The 17,657-nt window shown below is 43.9% G+C and overlaps 1 protein-coding gene across 4 annotated transcripts in view; it reads left to right on the top strand.

The window, feature by feature from the left end:
• hspg2 (heparan sulfate proteoglycan 2) overlaps positions 1 to 17,657 on the top strand; it is a 198,005-nt gene that overhangs the window by 72,420 nt on the left and 107,928 nt on the right. For all 4 annotated transcript variants that reach the window (XM_061735372.1, XM_061735373.1, XM_061735374.1 and 1 more), the window contains exons 5-13: positions 5,138 to 5,247; positions 6,432 to 6,490; positions 6,770 to 6,939; positions 10,411 to 10,536; positions 10,704 to 10,892; positions 12,934 to 13,053; positions 13,318 to 13,449; positions 16,508 to 16,652; positions 17,352 to 17,509. In XM_061735372.1, the coding sequence (XP_061591356.1) occupies positions 5,138 to 5,247; positions 6,432 to 6,490; positions 6,770 to 6,939; positions 10,411 to 10,536; positions 10,704 to 10,892; positions 12,934 to 13,053; positions 13,318 to 13,449; positions 16,508 to 16,652; positions 17,352 to 17,509 (1,209 nt within the window). The remainder of the gene's footprint in view (positions 1 to 5,137; positions 5,248 to 6,431; positions 6,491 to 6,769; positions 6,940 to 10,410; positions 10,537 to 10,703; positions 10,893 to 12,933; positions 13,054 to 13,317; positions 13,450 to 16,507; positions 16,653 to 17,351; positions 17,510 to 17,657) is intronic.

The following is a 17,657-nucleotide window of genomic DNA, read 5'->3' as shown; positions in this document are numbered from 1 at the left end:
GGAAGGAAGAAGGAAGGAGAGAGCAGGAGGAAAGAAGGGAGGAAAGGAGAAAACAAGGAAATAATGTACAATGGGAGAAAAGAAGGAAGGAAGGGAGAAAAGAAGGAAGGAAGGGAAAAGGGAAGGAAGGAAGGAAGGAAGGAAGGAAGGAAGGAAGGAAGGAAGGAAGGAAGGAAGGAAGGAAGGAAGGAAGGAAGGAAGGAAGGAAGGAAGAAAACAAGGAAAGAATGTACAAGGGGAGAAAATAAGGAAGGAAGAAGGAAGGAGAGAGCAGGAGGAAAGAAGGACAGAAAAATTGGGTCATTTTGACCCAAAGACAGCACAAGGGTTAAGTTTTACTCACGGTTAAGGCGCCACACTCGTAAAGCTCTGCAATAGATCATGTTAACATAACAGGTGCTTTAATTTGTTAAAAGCATAGCATGAGCAGAATAACCCCCCCCCCCCCTGCTGTGAATCTGCAGTGCACCAGCACCGGTCTCAGAAAGGTCAGCCCAGACTGCACATTTATACTGCAGGAACACACGGAGAAGCTTGTTTCTGTTTCCTCTAAAATCCCAAATCATTTCGACCAAGTTTGGGATTTTGCATTTGTCCTGCAAACCTTCATAGCAAGTGAAACAAGCAGTCCTCAGGAATGGCTGCAAATCAATCTGGTTTATTCTTAGAAAAAAGAATGAATCTTTTTCAATTGTTGAGAAACTCCGACACACATGAAGGTGAAGAATGTTCTCCAGGTGTTTCACCGCCAGAGACAAACCAGTTACCAACCGCACAAATAGAAAGCTCAGATTAGACCTCGCAGAGAAAACGAGGCTTAAAAAATGGTTTCATATATTTTTGGGACAAATAGCACTAAGATCAGCCTGTGATGGTGAGAAAACAAAAAAGATGTTTTCTGCTGTAAAACACCGCCAGGGACTGGGTCACTGCTGTTTAACAATGACTACGTTTACATGCAGTCAAAATACGGTTTAAGGTCAATATTCTGGTTACTGAAACATTGGGAATAATCTGTTTCCATGCGTGAGCAAACAGAGTTATCCCTGTATACATGGTGATTAATCATTCGGGAAATCTGGATCAAACCAGCGACGCACAGAGAACGTCATGACGCAATTCCCGTCATTTTTCCGCTTCTTCTTCCTGTATCCAAATCCAAAACAAAAACAATAACAGCACGGCAGATAATCAGACCTGCTGGTACCGTTTTGTTTCTCTCCCTGTAGTTCTCCTTTTCCAGCGTCTTCCAGCGGAGCTTGATCTGGTCTGGCGTTCATACAAATCCTGCTTCGCGTAATTTTTCGCTCACCTTTTTGTAAATCTGGCTATCACGGTACTTTCTACCGTCTACAAATGACAACATGTTCATATTCTTCATTACATTTATGAAGTGATTAGTCTCCTCCTGGTCTTGCGTTTCTCCGTGTTTATAAGAACTTCCTGGACTCAAAAGACCAAGATTCCTTGGGAAAAGAACATGCAGAAAACAAATTCCTGTTCCTTTTGATGGGGATATTCTGTTTGGCGTTTACATGACCAAATATTCAGGTTTTAAAAGGAGTAACCCAGGGCTCATATTCGGGTTTTTAAAAACCTGAATATGAGCAAATTCCGGTTATTCAAAGGGGTTATTGGTGTTTACATGGCCGTGCAAAACCGGGTTATTGCTAATATTCCGGTTAGAAAAGGGTTATTGACTGCATGTAAACGTAGTCAGTAAGTGTGACAGAAGACTAAAGTGGGAAATGAATTGTGTAAAGTGTAGAGATGTTACGCCTATCCCATTCAGTCGCCAAAATGGATAAATCTTCAGCTACAGTGAAAACAACATTGGAGCTTCAGTGTCAGTGTCCATATATATTTTGCACTTAACTGCCCGTCTTCTTTCAGTGTCCACATGTTTACTGGTATATAATCATCTAAGGAGGAGGAGAGGGAATGGAAACATTTAAATGCACCATTACTGTCCTTGCTCTGTGTGTATGTGTTTATCGTTTTGCACACATTTGAGCATAATTGGTTCATCAGATGTCTACGACTCTCTGCCTATGGCATGGTAAGTAGCATCTCGCTGCAAGAAACAGTACAAATATTGACTTCCTGCCTGCACCCACACCGCCGGCCTGAATTCAGAAGCTGGCAAACCCGGCCCCAGCAAAGTGTTGGCAGGCGTGCGAGAATGGAGCACCCTGTGGGCCTGCGCTATTTTAAGTTTCATGGACTTAGCCTGTGACATTGGAATTATAATAGGACAGCTGACATTTTTTGCTTCTAATGACTTACACAAAAGTTCACCAATTTGTTTTGTTCAGGTGACCCGCAACCTCGGCTATAAGTGGAGCGGAAAAAGTAATTGATTCAGAATGAAAAGATAATCACGGTCAACGTAAGTTTGGATGCAGTTAATCCTTTAAAATGCCAAACACGCAAGGCAACAACTAAAGCTGGCCTGAACTGTAAGGCTGCGTGCAAAAACCCAAAGTTAAGAGCTTTGCTGATGTGTGAGCTGCTCATCAATCAGTTCTGAATGGTGTCATAAAAACTATGTATGACTCCTTATTTCCCAATATATTCAACTAAACAAGGATGACATAGTGAATAATTAGATCAAAATCTGCTTTTACGGCCTGTTACAGCCCATTCGACGTCACAGGTTGTTTATGTGCAAATAAGAGAGCAGAGTTCTGTTATACCTGGAGAAACTTGTCTCTCTTTGCTATACTTTATCAGTGTGAATAAAAGGCAGCGTCAGCCCTGTCAGCTTGTCTGGCCTAAATACCATATTCAAGGATCCTGAAGTTTTAATCCAACCAACTACTTGCACGGTTTTGAAGCTCCTCCGATTTGGTTCAGTACAACTAATGTGAATGGATCCGTAAAAATGAGTCATTTCCTACCGCTCCGCGCTAGTTAAAGTTGATGTCACTCTTGGAGGCTCTGTAAGATTCCTGTGTGACTGCCGACACTGGTGGGGAAAATGGATTTGTAGAGGTCTTCTAAAAATGTCACATTTGCAACATTTAGGCTGCTGTAGATATGACACACAGAGGCCCGTCTGTAGTCTGCTCTCAGCAGAATCGTCTCATTCTAAAAAGAGCCGCGTCTGTAGGAGTGTGAATGTCAGGGGGTAATATTTTCCCAAGTCTTTGAACGGCAACTGTAAAAGCACAATCACTCCACTGAAACACAGCTGAGGTGACACACAAGTTTATGGAGCAGTTAACCTGTGAGGAATGCCAGGCTACCGGCCAGAAGATGGACGGGACCGGATGTTGGTCACCGGAGAGTGTTTGCTGTGGAGACCTTCAGGTGGGCTGCATATCAAATACTGGGGATCGTAAAGAAATGTACCAGCTTTGTTTACCGTCACTGGCAGTGAGGACGGAAGGAAAGGGAGATGCAGCTCATGTGATCTTGATGTTTGGTAACAGTCAGCTGAAACAGAGCCTGTGTGGGCCGTGACACCAGCCCTGCTGAACCCCCTTCCCCCGCCTCCTACCCCCGCCTCTTTCCCCTGCCTGCCTCCAGGGGGTGTCACCTGGTACATAGTATTTTTTATATTTAGGGCCCGAGCACTGACAGTGCGAAAGCCCTATTGTATCTGTAGGAATTTTTATTATTATTGTTCTGACGAAAGGAGGGACTTTTTGTCCCCCTAAACGTGCCCCAAAAGTCACCAAATTTTGCATGCAAGCCAGGCCTTGCAAAAAATTTGATATTTAATGGTTTGCATTAATGGGCGTGGTCTAATGGCTCAACAGCGCCCCCTAAAAAACTTTGTGCCTCAAGCCCCACAATACGGTTTGACGTACATGCACGAAAATCGGTACACACCTGTATCATGGCGCAACTTAAAGAAAAGTCTCTTGGCACCATGGCCGAAAACGAACAGGAAGTCGGCCATTTTGAATTAATCGTGTAATTTTGGCGCAATTTATGCCATTCCTTCGGCAGTTAATACGGCCGCGCATTACTTTTCTCATTCAAAAGCGTTACCGTGGCGACGATAGACGCCAAAAAGCGCGCCTCCCCTTCATCTGATTGGTCCATATTTGATAGTTCCTACTTTCTGCCATAACTTTTGAATGGTTTAATATAGAGTCGTGGGTGGTGTCAACGGACTAGGTTTTGAGTGCTTGAATATAATTGGTGCAAATTAGCCCCGCCCCTTTTTCTGATTGATAGTCCCTATTCTCTGCCACAACTTTTGAACGGGTTGTGATAAAGACATGTGAGTGGTGTCATCTGACTCGGTTTTGAGTACTTGACCTTCATTGCCCTGAATTAGCCCCCCCCCCCCCCCCCCCCCCCCTTCATCTGTTTGGTCGATATCTGATAGTTCCTACTTTCTGCCATAACTTTTGAATGGTTTGATATATAGAGTTCTTTAATTTGTCTTTATTTTTGGCAGTGAAAAATTACCTCTGAGAACATGTGGCTCTGATTTTCTTAACTGTAACATCATTTTTTGTATAGAACTTGTGGGGTTTTTGATATGGATACATTCCTTACAAATATTAATAAAGAATGAAGTAGTTTTTCTCCTACCATTAACCAGCTGAGATTTCTATGCATTTTAAATACAGTACATTTGTTCTGGTACACGTTGATGGGAATGTTGAGAGCCCTTCCCGGAGTCCGTGTGAGAGGATTGTGTTCTTGCTCCCACGCAGTGGCTAACACAGCCATGCTGACCCAAACCCCGTCCCCCCCTGCAACTCTGGCACTCAGTCCCCAGATCTGCTGCTCTCTGGGTGTTTGCTTCCACGTCCTTGACCCGCAGAAAGACGCAGGCAGAGAAGATATGCTCTCAAACCGCAGTTTAATAGATGTAAACATTGTGTAAATAAGCATTTGCCTGTGATTACCACTTTTTAGAACCCGTGCGTGTGTTTGCTGCAGCACTAAACCACATGTGAGATATGGAAATAGATGCCATAATTGGTATGTGGGATTCATTTAAGCCTCAGTCATACTTGTCAGATTGTGTGCCCCGGGGAAGACGGGTGCCAGACAGCGTCACACTGATACAACTTGTGAATAAACAGATGGACCAGTGGCGAGCCCTGGCTGTTGTTTATTTGCCGTGTGGTTTAGCTGACGAGCTCTCCCTCCCTCTCTGTGTTTTTTATAGTTTATTACAGGGCTCTCGTCAACTTCACCAACTCGGTGGTCTACGGCCCTGAACTGGAGAACATCTACTCATCAGAATTCTACGAGATCTCTGAGGCGGTAACGGACACGGTACGTTTCCTCTCCCCGACATGCAAAGATGACCGTTACCCCGGGTGATCCATGGGGGTGTTCTACCCATAGACATATATACGTAGACGCCGCATCGAGTGTTCTTACCCGCCGCTGCGATACGTCAACGTCGCCGCCATATTGGATGTAGCAAGACTGCGCTGTAAACTAATACAAGTAAATGGACTTATTTTCATAAAGCGCCTTTCTACAAAGAAATGTACGTTTTACGTCTCATTTATTCATTCACACATGCACTAATATACTTGGAAAACAGTTAGGTACCAAATAAAATATATTTAATTTTCTCAGATGGCAAAAATAAGAACGTTATTGATCCCACATAGGAGTAATTCATGTTATATCAACTATAGAGAACAAGGTAGTGCCGAAAAACTATATATATCCCCCCTCACAAAAATAAGAAAAATAGAGAAAAATAGAAAAATAGATCAACAAAACAAATTTAACATTTTTCAATTAACAAAATAACATATTTGAACCATTTTTCAGACAATAAAATAACATTTGAACTATTACAATAAAATAATTGAAAAATCTGAAAAATAGTTAAAATATGTTATTTTGTTACTTGAAAATTTAAAAATATGTTTTGTTGATGAGAAAATATGTTTCTGTATTTTTCTTATTTTTTTGAGGGGTGATATATATATATATATATATATATATATATATATATATATATATATATATATATATATATATATATATATTTATATATATATATATATATATATATATATATATATATATATATATAGTTTTTTAGCACTACCTTGTTCTCTATAGCTGATAAAACATGAATTACTCCTATGTGGGAACAATAAAGTTCTTATTTTTGCCATCTGAGAAAATTCAATATATTATATTTGGTGCCTAACTGTTTCCCAAGTATATTAGTACGTGTGTGAATGAATAAATGAGACGTAAAACGTACATTTCTTTGTAGAAAGGCGCTTTCTGAAAATAAGTCCATTTACTTGTATTAGTTTACAGCGCAGTCTTGCCTCATCCAATATGGCGGCGACGTTGACGTACGGCTCAGCGCTCGATGCAGCGTCTACGTATAAATGTCTATGGTTCTACCAAGCTGCACATTTCACTTTGTGTGTCTGAAAACGAGTGTCCGGGCTTGTTTAACAGCCTCGGTTTTTGCTCCACAGCTGGAGTCGGAGTACAACAAAATCCCAGGTGTCCAGACGGTCAACGTGGTCCTCATTAAGTAAGAGCACAGGTCTTTTAAATCATGCACACTGACACCCAGAGTAGATACCTTGCAGCTGTTGTGTGCCGTTTGGGTGTCTTACTTTGGCCAGGTGATATTTCTTCCCTTTTCCCCAAACCCTACACGGCCTTTCACGGAGGCCTCTTGTCAGTAATAGATCAGATATTAGTCAGTCCTGGAAGGGCTTCTCGTCCTCTGGGGATTGGTCCTGTTTACTCGTGCACTCTGCAGGCCACACAGCTCGTGACCTCGCCGTGCCTTTGTTGCTTTTTCCAGGAAAATGATAAGACAGGATGGCGTTGATATATTTGTGGAATTGGATGTGGGATCTGACTACAACAACGAGGGGCAGATCCGCAACGTGCTCTACGGCGTGGTGAAGGCGGGAGCCATCGCCTCCTACGTCACGTCGGTCCAGGGTTTCCAGTTCAGACGGCTTGGAGCAGGTAAGACGTTCTATATTTGCAGCAGAGTATTGGCGCGTTTACACTAGTACCTAGGGCCAGTCCCAATCCCCCCCTAGTCCTACTTTTCATCCCTACCCCTAAATTTTGCACGTTTCCGTGAGGGTAGTGGTGTCCCAATTCCTCTTTGCATGTAGGGCTAGTGGGCATAACGAGGGGTAGGGGGTATGAATCTAGCCCTTCACAGCAAGGGATTTCAGATTCTGACTCGCCGGCCTGAAAGATTTCCCAGAATGCTTTACGTCATCATTTGCAGACTGAATCAAACAAAAAAACATGGCGGACATTTGTCATTTTTAGTGAATAAAATCAATATTTTGAGTTAGTTTCTGCATAAAAATGTGTTTTGATTACATTTTCTAGCGAGAAATATATATTTTACTTTCATAATATTCACTTGGTGAATGTACATAATCACTCGCTTGCTTGTTGTTGTGTTGTATCTTCAGATCTCGCCAGAACAAAGGCTGATTTATGGTTCCGCGTTAAATCGACGCAGAGCCTATGGCGTAGGTTACGCGTCGACGCGCGCTGTACGGTGCGCGTCGCCGCGTAACCTACGCCGTAGGCTCTGCGTCGATTTAACGCGGAACCATAAATTGCCGGCGGCTCTTCTCATCCCGAAAACATCGGAGCAAATTTCTTAACAGGCGTTATTTGGATAAACTGAGCCCAGGTTGGGGATCTTAACGGTTACTTTTACGCCTGAAAAAATATTAAAACTTAATAAGTGGCAACAGCGCTACAGCGGAAATTAAAACAGATTTAGCGCTGGGCTTCCTGATATGGTGTGACGTATGTGCAAACGTAACTACGCAGTCGCTTACGTACCGAACGTAAACCACGCAGTGACGTAGCAAGTGGTGTCCCAATCCCTTTACAAGGGCCCTAAAGTTTGTGGCTTGATTTTTAGGGCTAGTGGTAGAAAGTAGGGTGAACATTGGGATTGGCCCCTACTCAGCCCGACGCAACTCGCCTCGTCTCGTCTTGCCCTCGTTTCTTTTCAATACCCAGATCAGAACTAGGCGGGTTGGAGCGAAGCTGCTGCGACGTATTTAATTGTGTATCTAAAGGAAGAAGACAACAACACTAAAGATGTAGAACCTGGAGGAGATGATAGATGTGCTGCTGGATCTGTGGCTTGTGTTTGATACCAAGTTAGAAAATGCGAGAGAGAGAAGCTTCAAGCGGCGACGCTTTTTTTTTTTTTTTACAGTAGTTTGTCTCAGCGCTGCTGAAAGTTCAGCTGGAGCCGTGAGCAGCTATGAAGTGACAGAGCTCCTGGTGGATCTGGTCGTTCCTTATCACCCGTCTAGATCCCTTTTTAATTCTCTCCTCAGCACCAGGTTTATGAACATCTGCACCTCAGAGTTGGATCACCAAACAGACTTTTGCTGGTTGAATAAAATGAACAAGAATCTGTCAAAGTTGCTCTTTCGCTGATTTCCTCCTCGTGACTCAGACGTCTGACTCCAACCCCCCGACCAATCGGTGGCCTGTAGTGTGATGATGTCAGATACAGCCGACTCAGCAGCTTAGAACCTCGGTGGAGTAGTTACAGAAAAAGTATCCACTCTGCAGCATGTTAGATCCCTAGTGGGAAAGAACCAAACTGAGTGGAGGAGAGTGGAGTCGGGCTGAGTAGGTACTAGTGGAAAAGCGCCATTAGATCCACCAGGATGTTAGGCACTCACCTCAACACTTCCTCTGGTTTCTCATTCAAGTGCCGTCCTCCGTGGAACCTTTAGCAGAGCCAGGTTTGTACTGTGCCATGCCGGCTGCATGGCGACTGGGTAACTGCGCCGTAGATACCCTGCCATTACTCTAGTGCCTTTGGGGGAAATACATTTGAGAATTTCTCTATCATGTGAACATTTCATGATGGCCTTTAGTTTGGGATGTACAAGTAGTGGTCATGTGGTCTGAGGAATGTTTTGCATGGAAACATTCGGTGAGGAACCTTTAGTGTGCGTCCCTTATGTCCAGCAGTACAAAAAGGACACGCAAAGCAAAACCTTTGCATGGCATGAGTGTCATTAGTATTGCTGCTGTTCATAATATGAAGCAGCGTTTGATTTTCTGCAGATTCCACCACAAATGCAAACAGGCATGGCATTTGGAAAGTGTGCAACTTTCGTCTCCAGCCTGCATATTCTCTGAACGGCGTTCCCATTGGTGTGTTTATTTGTGTAGCCCGTAGTTTTCACACATGAACATTGACGTGTTGACTTTCTCCGGATTTTCTCAGTCTGACGATGACAGCAGACGGAGTTGTACATGCGTTCTGATGTTTCGGAAATATTCACAAGCAAGTGGGAAGGAACCGCAGAAAAGGATACGAACCTTGGCCAAAAGAAGTTTAAAAAAGCGCCCACACATTTTTTCCAGATCAAGTCGAGGAAAATTGTTTTTTCAATCACTTTAAGTGTTGAGTGTATTAAGGATTAAGGAAACAACTTCCTGCACTAGTCAGGAGTAAGAGAAGGTAACTCAGCAGGGAGTATGGTAAAGGATGTGTCCAAACATTTCAGAAAGTACAAACAAAACTAGAAGGTTGTGAAAGGGAGACTCAGGTAGACACTCTACAGTGGATTCATAGGCACTTATCAAAGTTTGGGAGAGTTTTCTCCTCTTACCAATCAAAAGTAGGTTTATTGATGATCAAGTCAAGATGATGATGCATCTCGACACAGAGCTCGGGGTATTAAAGCGTTTCTTCACTTCTTCAGGAAATGACTTTTCTAGCAAACAATCCACATGTCAATCTGACGAGTGATGGTTTCATATCGTTTTTAGTTTTTTTTCTCCCAGGGCTTGTGTGAAGCAGCCACTGCTTTCAGCTCCCTCGTTCCTCAAGCGTGTGCAAATATGTGCATTTTTCAGGTAGCCGGCTAGAGAGCGTGACGGGTGAACTACTGAATAAGTTCAGACTTATTGTTGTGGAAACTGCTCCAGACACCCTGGAAAACTTCACAAGGAATTCATCTGTGGCTTCAGTTCATGTGTGAAAAAAACCCTCAGCGCACCTTCATGTCTAGCCCAGACAAATGTGTCCAGGCTGTTTAGTATTGTCTGTGTGTTGTCTGCTGTCTGTATTTTGTCTAGTTCTTTGTGTCGTGCGGCTAATTCCGTCTTGATTAGTAGGTATGTGTTGTCTGGGGCCCCCCTCGTGTTTTTGCCGTGTGAAGTCTTGAGTATCTTCTGTATAACGTTTGTGTTCCACTTTAAGATCATTCGCTGAACAGAAATGATAACACAAAACGTTTTTCTTAAAGAGCTCATTAACAGTCGTTACAACATGCCCGAGCTGCTCCCGGCGTAGGTGCAGTTGGTTTTTTGACTCACTGTGTGGTTCTCGTCTCCTGATATTTCGGTGGTAATGTCTGTGTGTTGCATGCCGGTGATCCTTCAACATCCTCCCCCCCCTGGCTTCAACCCCTGCATCTCTCATAGTTACCCCCAGTAAAAGACCCTGCATGGCGGATGAGCACAGGTGTGGTGATGGAACGTGCATCCTGCTGGAATACCTGTGCGACAACAGACCCGACTGCAGGGACATGAGTGATGAGCTGAACTGCGGTGAGTGGTTTTCGGTGCGCCTGGCTGGCAGGTCGTAACACATTCAGCATGGAGTCGCGGCTGCATGACGCGAGCTGCGCTCGTTAAGCTTTGATGTCTCCACATGACCGTACGCAAAATGCAATTAAAGCTCGGTTCTAAGGAATGACAAAGCCTGTCCCCTTCAGCCATCACAACCCCGGCCCCCAGCACCACCACCACCACCACCACCGTCCCGGGGAAAGGAACGCTGCCCGGAGTGTTTCTGCCCTGCAGAGCAGACCAGGCCACCTGCCAGAGCGGGGAGTGTATTCCCCGAGACTACATCTGTGACGGGGAGAGGGACTGCGCCGATGGCAGTGACGAATTCAGATGTGGTGAGTCGTGCAGCCTCGTGGACAGAGTTGTAAACAGTAGAGATGCACCGATCGGGATTTTGAGGGCCGATCACCAAAATCAGTATCTGCCGATCCCGATATTGCCGATCACCGATCACAGCGTGAAATCCATAAATTCGTCAATATTGTTGTCTCATGTACACGACACTGACATTGTATTAAGGTATCAAAATTAGGAGATGAGAAAGTATCATGAATTGACTGTTTTATTTCAGGCTGAGGAAATATGCAATATTTCACCCTCTAGACCAGGGGTCGGCAACCCACTCCTCTAGAGCCGCATGCGGCTCTTTAGCGCCGCCCTAGTGGCTCCCTGGAGCTTTTTCAAAAATGTTTTACCTTTTTTTCTTCTTTTTTTCTCCTTTTCTTTTTTTCTTTTTTCTTTTTTTCTCCTTTCTTTTTTCTTTTTTTCTGTTTTCTTATTTTTTCCTTTTTTTCACCTTTCCTTTTTAATCTCAACATTTCGACTTTTTTCTCGACATGTCTACTTTTTTTTCAAGATTGTACTTCAACATTAATCTTGACATTTCAACTTTTTTCTCGAAATTTTGACTTTTTTCTCAAAATCTCGACTTTTTTCTCGACATTTTGACTTTTTTCTTGAAGTGCATAATGAAAAAAAAAAGATCTTCCCCCAGTTATAACTAATATAGAAACATGCAGCATGTGTTGCCTTCATTCTAAGGCTTATACAAGACTTTTATTTTTTTGCGGCTCCAGACATATTTGTTTTTTGTGTTTTTGGTCCAATATGGCTCTTTCAGCATTTTGGGTTAAGAGACGACTTAGATTCATGTAGCTTATTAGCTTAAGCTTTCTTGTGGTAATAAATGTGTACAACACAGCGTGCAGTACACTAACACAGACAACAGTAGACATGTCACTCTCTTAGAGTAGATACAAGTAAACTATAAATCTTAGTTTTCCTGAGGAAAAAGGAATACATTTTAAAATAAAAAATGAATTATGAATTATTAAGGTTTAAGGTTAATAATTAATGTAGCGCTTTATCGGTAGCATCCGCCGCGTGTGAGGAAATTATTGTGAGAGAAACTCTTCAAACTAGAACTCCAAATGTCCCTCGTGAAGCGACTGACAGGACTGTCGTCCTGCGTGAGGCTTTGGACTGTCTGGTATACTGTAACTCCTGCGGACATTCATCAGTGAAATATTTACGACACGGCAGCGCGTACCGCGGATCCAAGCTGCTAACGACACGTTTAAACCCGATGTCTTCTACAACATAAAGCGACTGATGATCAAGGCTTATGAATCCATTACCTTACGATGTAGTTCTTTATTTTTCTTGCTGCTGTCCTTTATAGGTCTCTGTTACAGGTGAGTTAGCGGCGTGGCTGCACGCTCCTGTTCTTTATATAGTCCTTGACTTGGGAAACGTTCAAATGTCTTATCAGCTTTGTTGTGTTGAAATTCTTTTGTAACATTCCCCACTTTGAAAACTGCAAATTTGTTGTCCTATTTGGACATTGTAAAACTCCCCCACCGGTGACGCTGGTCACGCCCCCTTAGGACACCTGGGTCTGAGATATGGGAACGCACGCGCGGGCGGCGGGTTGTTGTTGTAAACGTCATCGGGTCCACCTGCTTTGAACTATTATTTTGTGAACGGCGATCAAAACCGATAGGGGCAGTATCGGCCGATACCGATCCGATCGATCGGTGCATCTCTAGTAAACAGCTCTGCATTATTGTCAAAGTAGCGTATCGTAAGATGTAAGCCCGTTTGAGTCTGACGAGACACTTTGCTTGACTTCTGCAGTTGAGTTCTTGTGTTTGCTGAGGACAATATTTAATTTCTCAGTGCACCAACATTTACAAACATGCAATCTTTTTGACTGATAAAAAAATTGAATTTCAAAGCAGAATATTTAAAAATCAACCTGATATTATGATTTTATCTTTTTTTTTTAAATATGCAAATCAATGCACTTTACCAGTAAATGTAGTTGAAACATGTTTCAACTCCTTTAATCACCTTTAATTACTCATCCTTTTGCAGGCACTCCTTCACCTTGTGAGCCCAACGAGTTCAAGTGTAAAAACGGCCGCTGCGCTCTCAAACTTTGGCGTTGTGATGGCGACAACGACTGCGAGGACAACTCTGATGAAACAGCATGTCGTAGGTTTTTTTGTGAACAAACTCAAAGGCGAGCAGATGTTGTTTGTGCAGCGATTGTCACTGATGGGCAGACAGCTCCAGGTTACGCTCGTCACTCTGAGATGAGCAAGCTGACTCCCATCTCTGGCTTCATGTTCACCAGATGTACCCCCAAAAGACAAATACGCTAAATCTCATTGGAGCCGTTGAGTTTCTTCTGCTTTTAACCTTGCTGTTTACAAGTGGTCGGAAGTCTCCTGAGTCCCGATCTCTTTATCGTTCCAGCCACCAAGGGTCCGGATGACAGATGTGCTCCTGAGCAGTTTGAATGCGTGACTGATCGCACCTGCATCCCGGCGAGTTACCAGTGTGACGAGGAGCCGGACTGCCCGGACCGCTCCGACGAGTACGGCTGCAGTGAGTCTGGCACTCTTCTCTCACTTCACTCTTTTTTTCTGTTCTCTGGCATTTTCTTGTGAGACTAAGGCCCAGTCCCAATCCCCCCCTAGCCCTACTTTTCATCCCTTCCCCTAAATTTCGCACGTTCCCGTGAGGGTAGTGGTGTCCGAATTCCTCTTTTCATGTAGAGTTAGTGGGCATAACGAGGGGTAGGGGGTATGAATCTAGCCCTTCACAGCGAGGGATTTCAGATGCTGACTTCGCGACCGAGGGCCAGAAAGATTTCCCAGAATGCTTTACGTCATCATTTGCAGACTGAATCACAAAAAAAAACATGGCGGACATTTCTACTTTTTTAGTGAATAAAATCAATATTTTGAGTTTCTGCATAAAAATGCGTTTTGATTACATTTCTAGCAATAAATATATATTTTACTTTCATAATATTCACTCAGTGAATGTACATAATCACTCGCTTGCTCGTTGTTGTGTTGTATCTTCAGATCTCGCCAGAATAAAGGCTGATTTATGGTTCTGCGTTACACCAACGCAGAGCCTACGGCGTAGGTTATGCAGCGACGTGCGCCGTACGCTACGCCGTAGGTTCTGCGTCGATTTAACGCGGAACCATAAATCGCCGGCGGCTTTTCTCATCCCCGAAAACATCGGAACAAATTTCTTAACAGGCGTTATTTGGATAAACTGAGCCCAGGTTGGGGATCTTAACGGTTACTTTTACGCCTGAAAAAATATTAAAACTTAGTAAAGTGGCATATTAACAGCGCTACAGCTGAAATTAAAACAGCTTTTAGCTCTCGGCTTCCTGATACGGTGTGACGTATGTGCAAACGTAACTACGCAGTCGCTTACGTACCCGAACGTAAACCACGCAGTGACGTAGCAAGTGGTGTCGCAATCCCTAGGGAAGATTACAAGGGCCCTAAAATTTGTGGATTCATTTTTAGAGCTAGTGGTAGAAAGTAGGGGGTGTATTGGGATTGGCCCTATTATGCTGCGTACCAGGCTCTCGCCACACATCTGCCGACTGACACACAGCGTGCTTTCATGACAATCTTACAGAAGTCACTCTCAACCATAGTGGAGGATGGCAATAGAGCCCTGCGCGGGACGGTTTCCTTCATCCCGTCCAGCAAGAGAAATGTCCATAGACAAATCTATCTGCTTTAATGTTAACATGATCATTGTGGAGCTTGATGGCTAATTGACAGTTCATAGGTCACCTGACCGAAAGTTAGAAGCAAATCCATCATTGTCATCATCTCACAAGCTATTTTGCCTTTCGCGCATCAATTATGTGATTGAGGTTATGGTCTCTTTTCTAAGAATAAGAAAGATGATGAGTGAGTGAGAACACAGATAAACAACACAACATAATACATTTAAATATGACTTAGTTTTATCAAAAACTTTGCACCATCACACGGCACATATAGACTACGTTTCAAAAATATCCAATATGATAAACAACATGAAAAACAGCTGTTTTCAAATTATTAGCCAGATGTTGCAGGTATTCTGTTTTTCAAAAATAAAAATAAGAATGAAAACATTCAATAACACCGGCAAGGCATCAGCACGCCTATTTAGGACCTAGCCTAGTTAACAAATAGCAACAAGAGTAAGGCAAGGCAAGTTTATTTGTATAGCACAATTCAACAAAAGGTAATTCAAAGTGCTTTACATCAACGTTAAAAGCAGCAAGACACAATTAAACAGTAAATAACAAATAAAATGAAATAAAGTGATAAGAAAAGAAGTAAAATTAAAGCTGCAATGAACGGGCCCTCGCACCCTTGTGCACGTTCAGGCTGCAGTGGAAGCTTGTATGACTTACATGTAGATTCTTCAGTACTGGACATTTAGCGGATGAAACCACCCACGACTCTCTGTATCACATTCAAAAGTTATGGCAGAAAATAGGAACTATCAGATATCGACCAATCAGATAAAGGGGTGGGGCTAATTTGCACCAATTATGTTCAAGGACTCAAAACCATGTCCGATGACACCACCCATGAGTCTTTATGTCAAACCATTCAAAATATTCTAATATGGACCAATCAGATGAAGGGGGCGCGCTTTTTGGCGTCTATCGTCGCCACAGTAACGCTTTTGACTGAGAAAAGTAATGCGTGTCGTCGCAGGATGGAGACGCACATTTTGATGTATAACACACCTGGGTGCACGTTACGGTTCGGGCGAAGAAACGGCTGAAGAAATGGCATAAATTGCGCCAAAATTACACAAATAATTCAAAATGGCCGACTTCCTGTTGGGTTTCGGCCATGGCGCCAAGAGACTTTTCTTTAAGTTGCGACATGATACAGGTGTGTACCGATTTTCATGCATGTACGTCAAACCGTATTGTGGGGCTTGAGGCACAAAATATTCAAGGGGGCGCTGTTGAGCCATTAGGCCACGCCCATTAATGCAGGCTTGGCTTGCGTGCAAAATTTGTTAACTTTTGGGGCACGTTTAGGGGGGCAAAAAGGCCCTCATTTCGTCGGAAAAATAAAAATTCCTACAGATACAATAGGGCCTTCGCACTGTCAGTGCTCGGGCCCTAATAATAAAAAGCACAAGTTGTTAATAAGTAGTAGGCTGTAAATAAGACAAAATAAGACAAAATAAACAAAGTTAACGAATTAAACGAATTAATTTAACAAATGAATCGCTTGGCCATTACATTTCTGTGGAGGAAGAGAAGGCTGCTGACCGACTGCCGTCCCAATCCCTGCGTCTCTCTTTCAAGATGCTCCACAGACACTAAACGCAGTTTCTCTGACTTGCCTTGCTTTGTCTTTGTTTTGTAAAGACCTCGTTTGAGGTTCTTTTCCCCGCTAGACTACATCCCGATCCCGCAGTGTTTTTTTTTAGCAAAATTCAAACCTCCCACTCCCGCCAGATTTGCGTTGGGTCCCGCCGGGTCCGACGCAGCCCTCTAGATCCCACCTCCCGTGACTGTCAGGCATTTACGAGGTTTTACCAGACCACCAAATCCCAGCCACATTTATCACGTGGATAAAAGCGTTTTTTTTGTCCCCTTGATTTGCAGCCCCTCCATCGGTGACCAGTCCACCTGAGGAGTCTGTCCAAGCGGCGCGGGGCTCCAGCGTGACCTTCTCCTGCACAGCGGTCGGCGTTCCAGTGCCCATTATTTCCTGGAGACTCAACTGGGGCCACATTCCCGCCAGCAGCAGGTGGGTTTGATCAACCATTCCCAACGGCATGTAATTCAAGAAAGTGTGTGTAGCAAGCTCGTTGCCACTGGGGCCAACCGGCAGGACAGAGAACACAGGGTTTAATGCAGGAACTCCTTTATTCAATCACACCGCCACATGTGCACCAGCAGAACCTTCTCCCAGCAGACCTCTTGCTGGTGTGCAGCCACTTCTTATGTAGCCAGGCAGGGTGGAGAGGTTGATTGGGCACAGGTGTGCCCAATCGGCTGAGTGGCTGCTCCTCCACCCTGCCACAGTGTGCATAGAAGTGTACACATTTTTTTACATTTCTGCGGGACTGATTTTGCTGACATGACTGTTGGAGGCCGAGATGTCTTGAAACATTTAGCTCACTGAAGATTCGACTGCATTTCTGAATGCATTTCCCTCTTCTCAGCTGCCGTGTTGTCGTCACACAGCCTGCCTCCATTCGGCTCACACATCTGGCCTTGTGACTTTAATTATAGACACATTTGTTATGTGCCCTGAAACCAAAGTATTTATCATGCGCCAACCCTGTTGTGTTTGTGGTCGGACTGTTTCAGTGGAATTCTGCGTATTTTGGTGTAACACAGGCTGTGAACACGAGAGAGGAAGGGCCTCCTGCTGTGGCGTCGGTGACATTGTCTTTCTGTTGTTGAGAGAGAACTCACCCGTGCTCTGCTTGTGTGTTCCCAGGATTTCCATGACCAGCGAGGAGGGCCGTGGTACCCTCACGATCCGGGACGTGAAGGAGGCGGACCAGGGCGCCTACACCTGCGAGGCCATCAACGCTAAGGGCCTGGTGTTTGGGATCCCTGACGGAGTGTTGACGCTCATAACTGGTCCCAACCCAGGTACTGACACCTCCCCCCCACTACTACTACTACTACTACCACTACCACTACTACTACTACTACTACTACTACTACTACTGCTACTATTACTACTGTCATTTAGCAGTTGCTTTTATCCAAAGCGACTTACATCTGAGAGAACAACACA

This window comes from Cololabis saira, chromosome 12 (genome assembly GCF_033807715.1).
Source record: "Cololabis saira isolate AMF1-May2022 chromosome 12, fColSai1.1, whole genome shotgun sequence".
NCBI classification, from domain to species: domain Eukaryota; kingdom Metazoa; phylum Chordata; class Actinopteri; order Beloniformes; family Belonidae; genus Cololabis; species Cololabis saira.
Note: the sequence above shows the minus strand (reverse complement) of the source record. Positions and strands in the feature narration are given on the sequence as shown.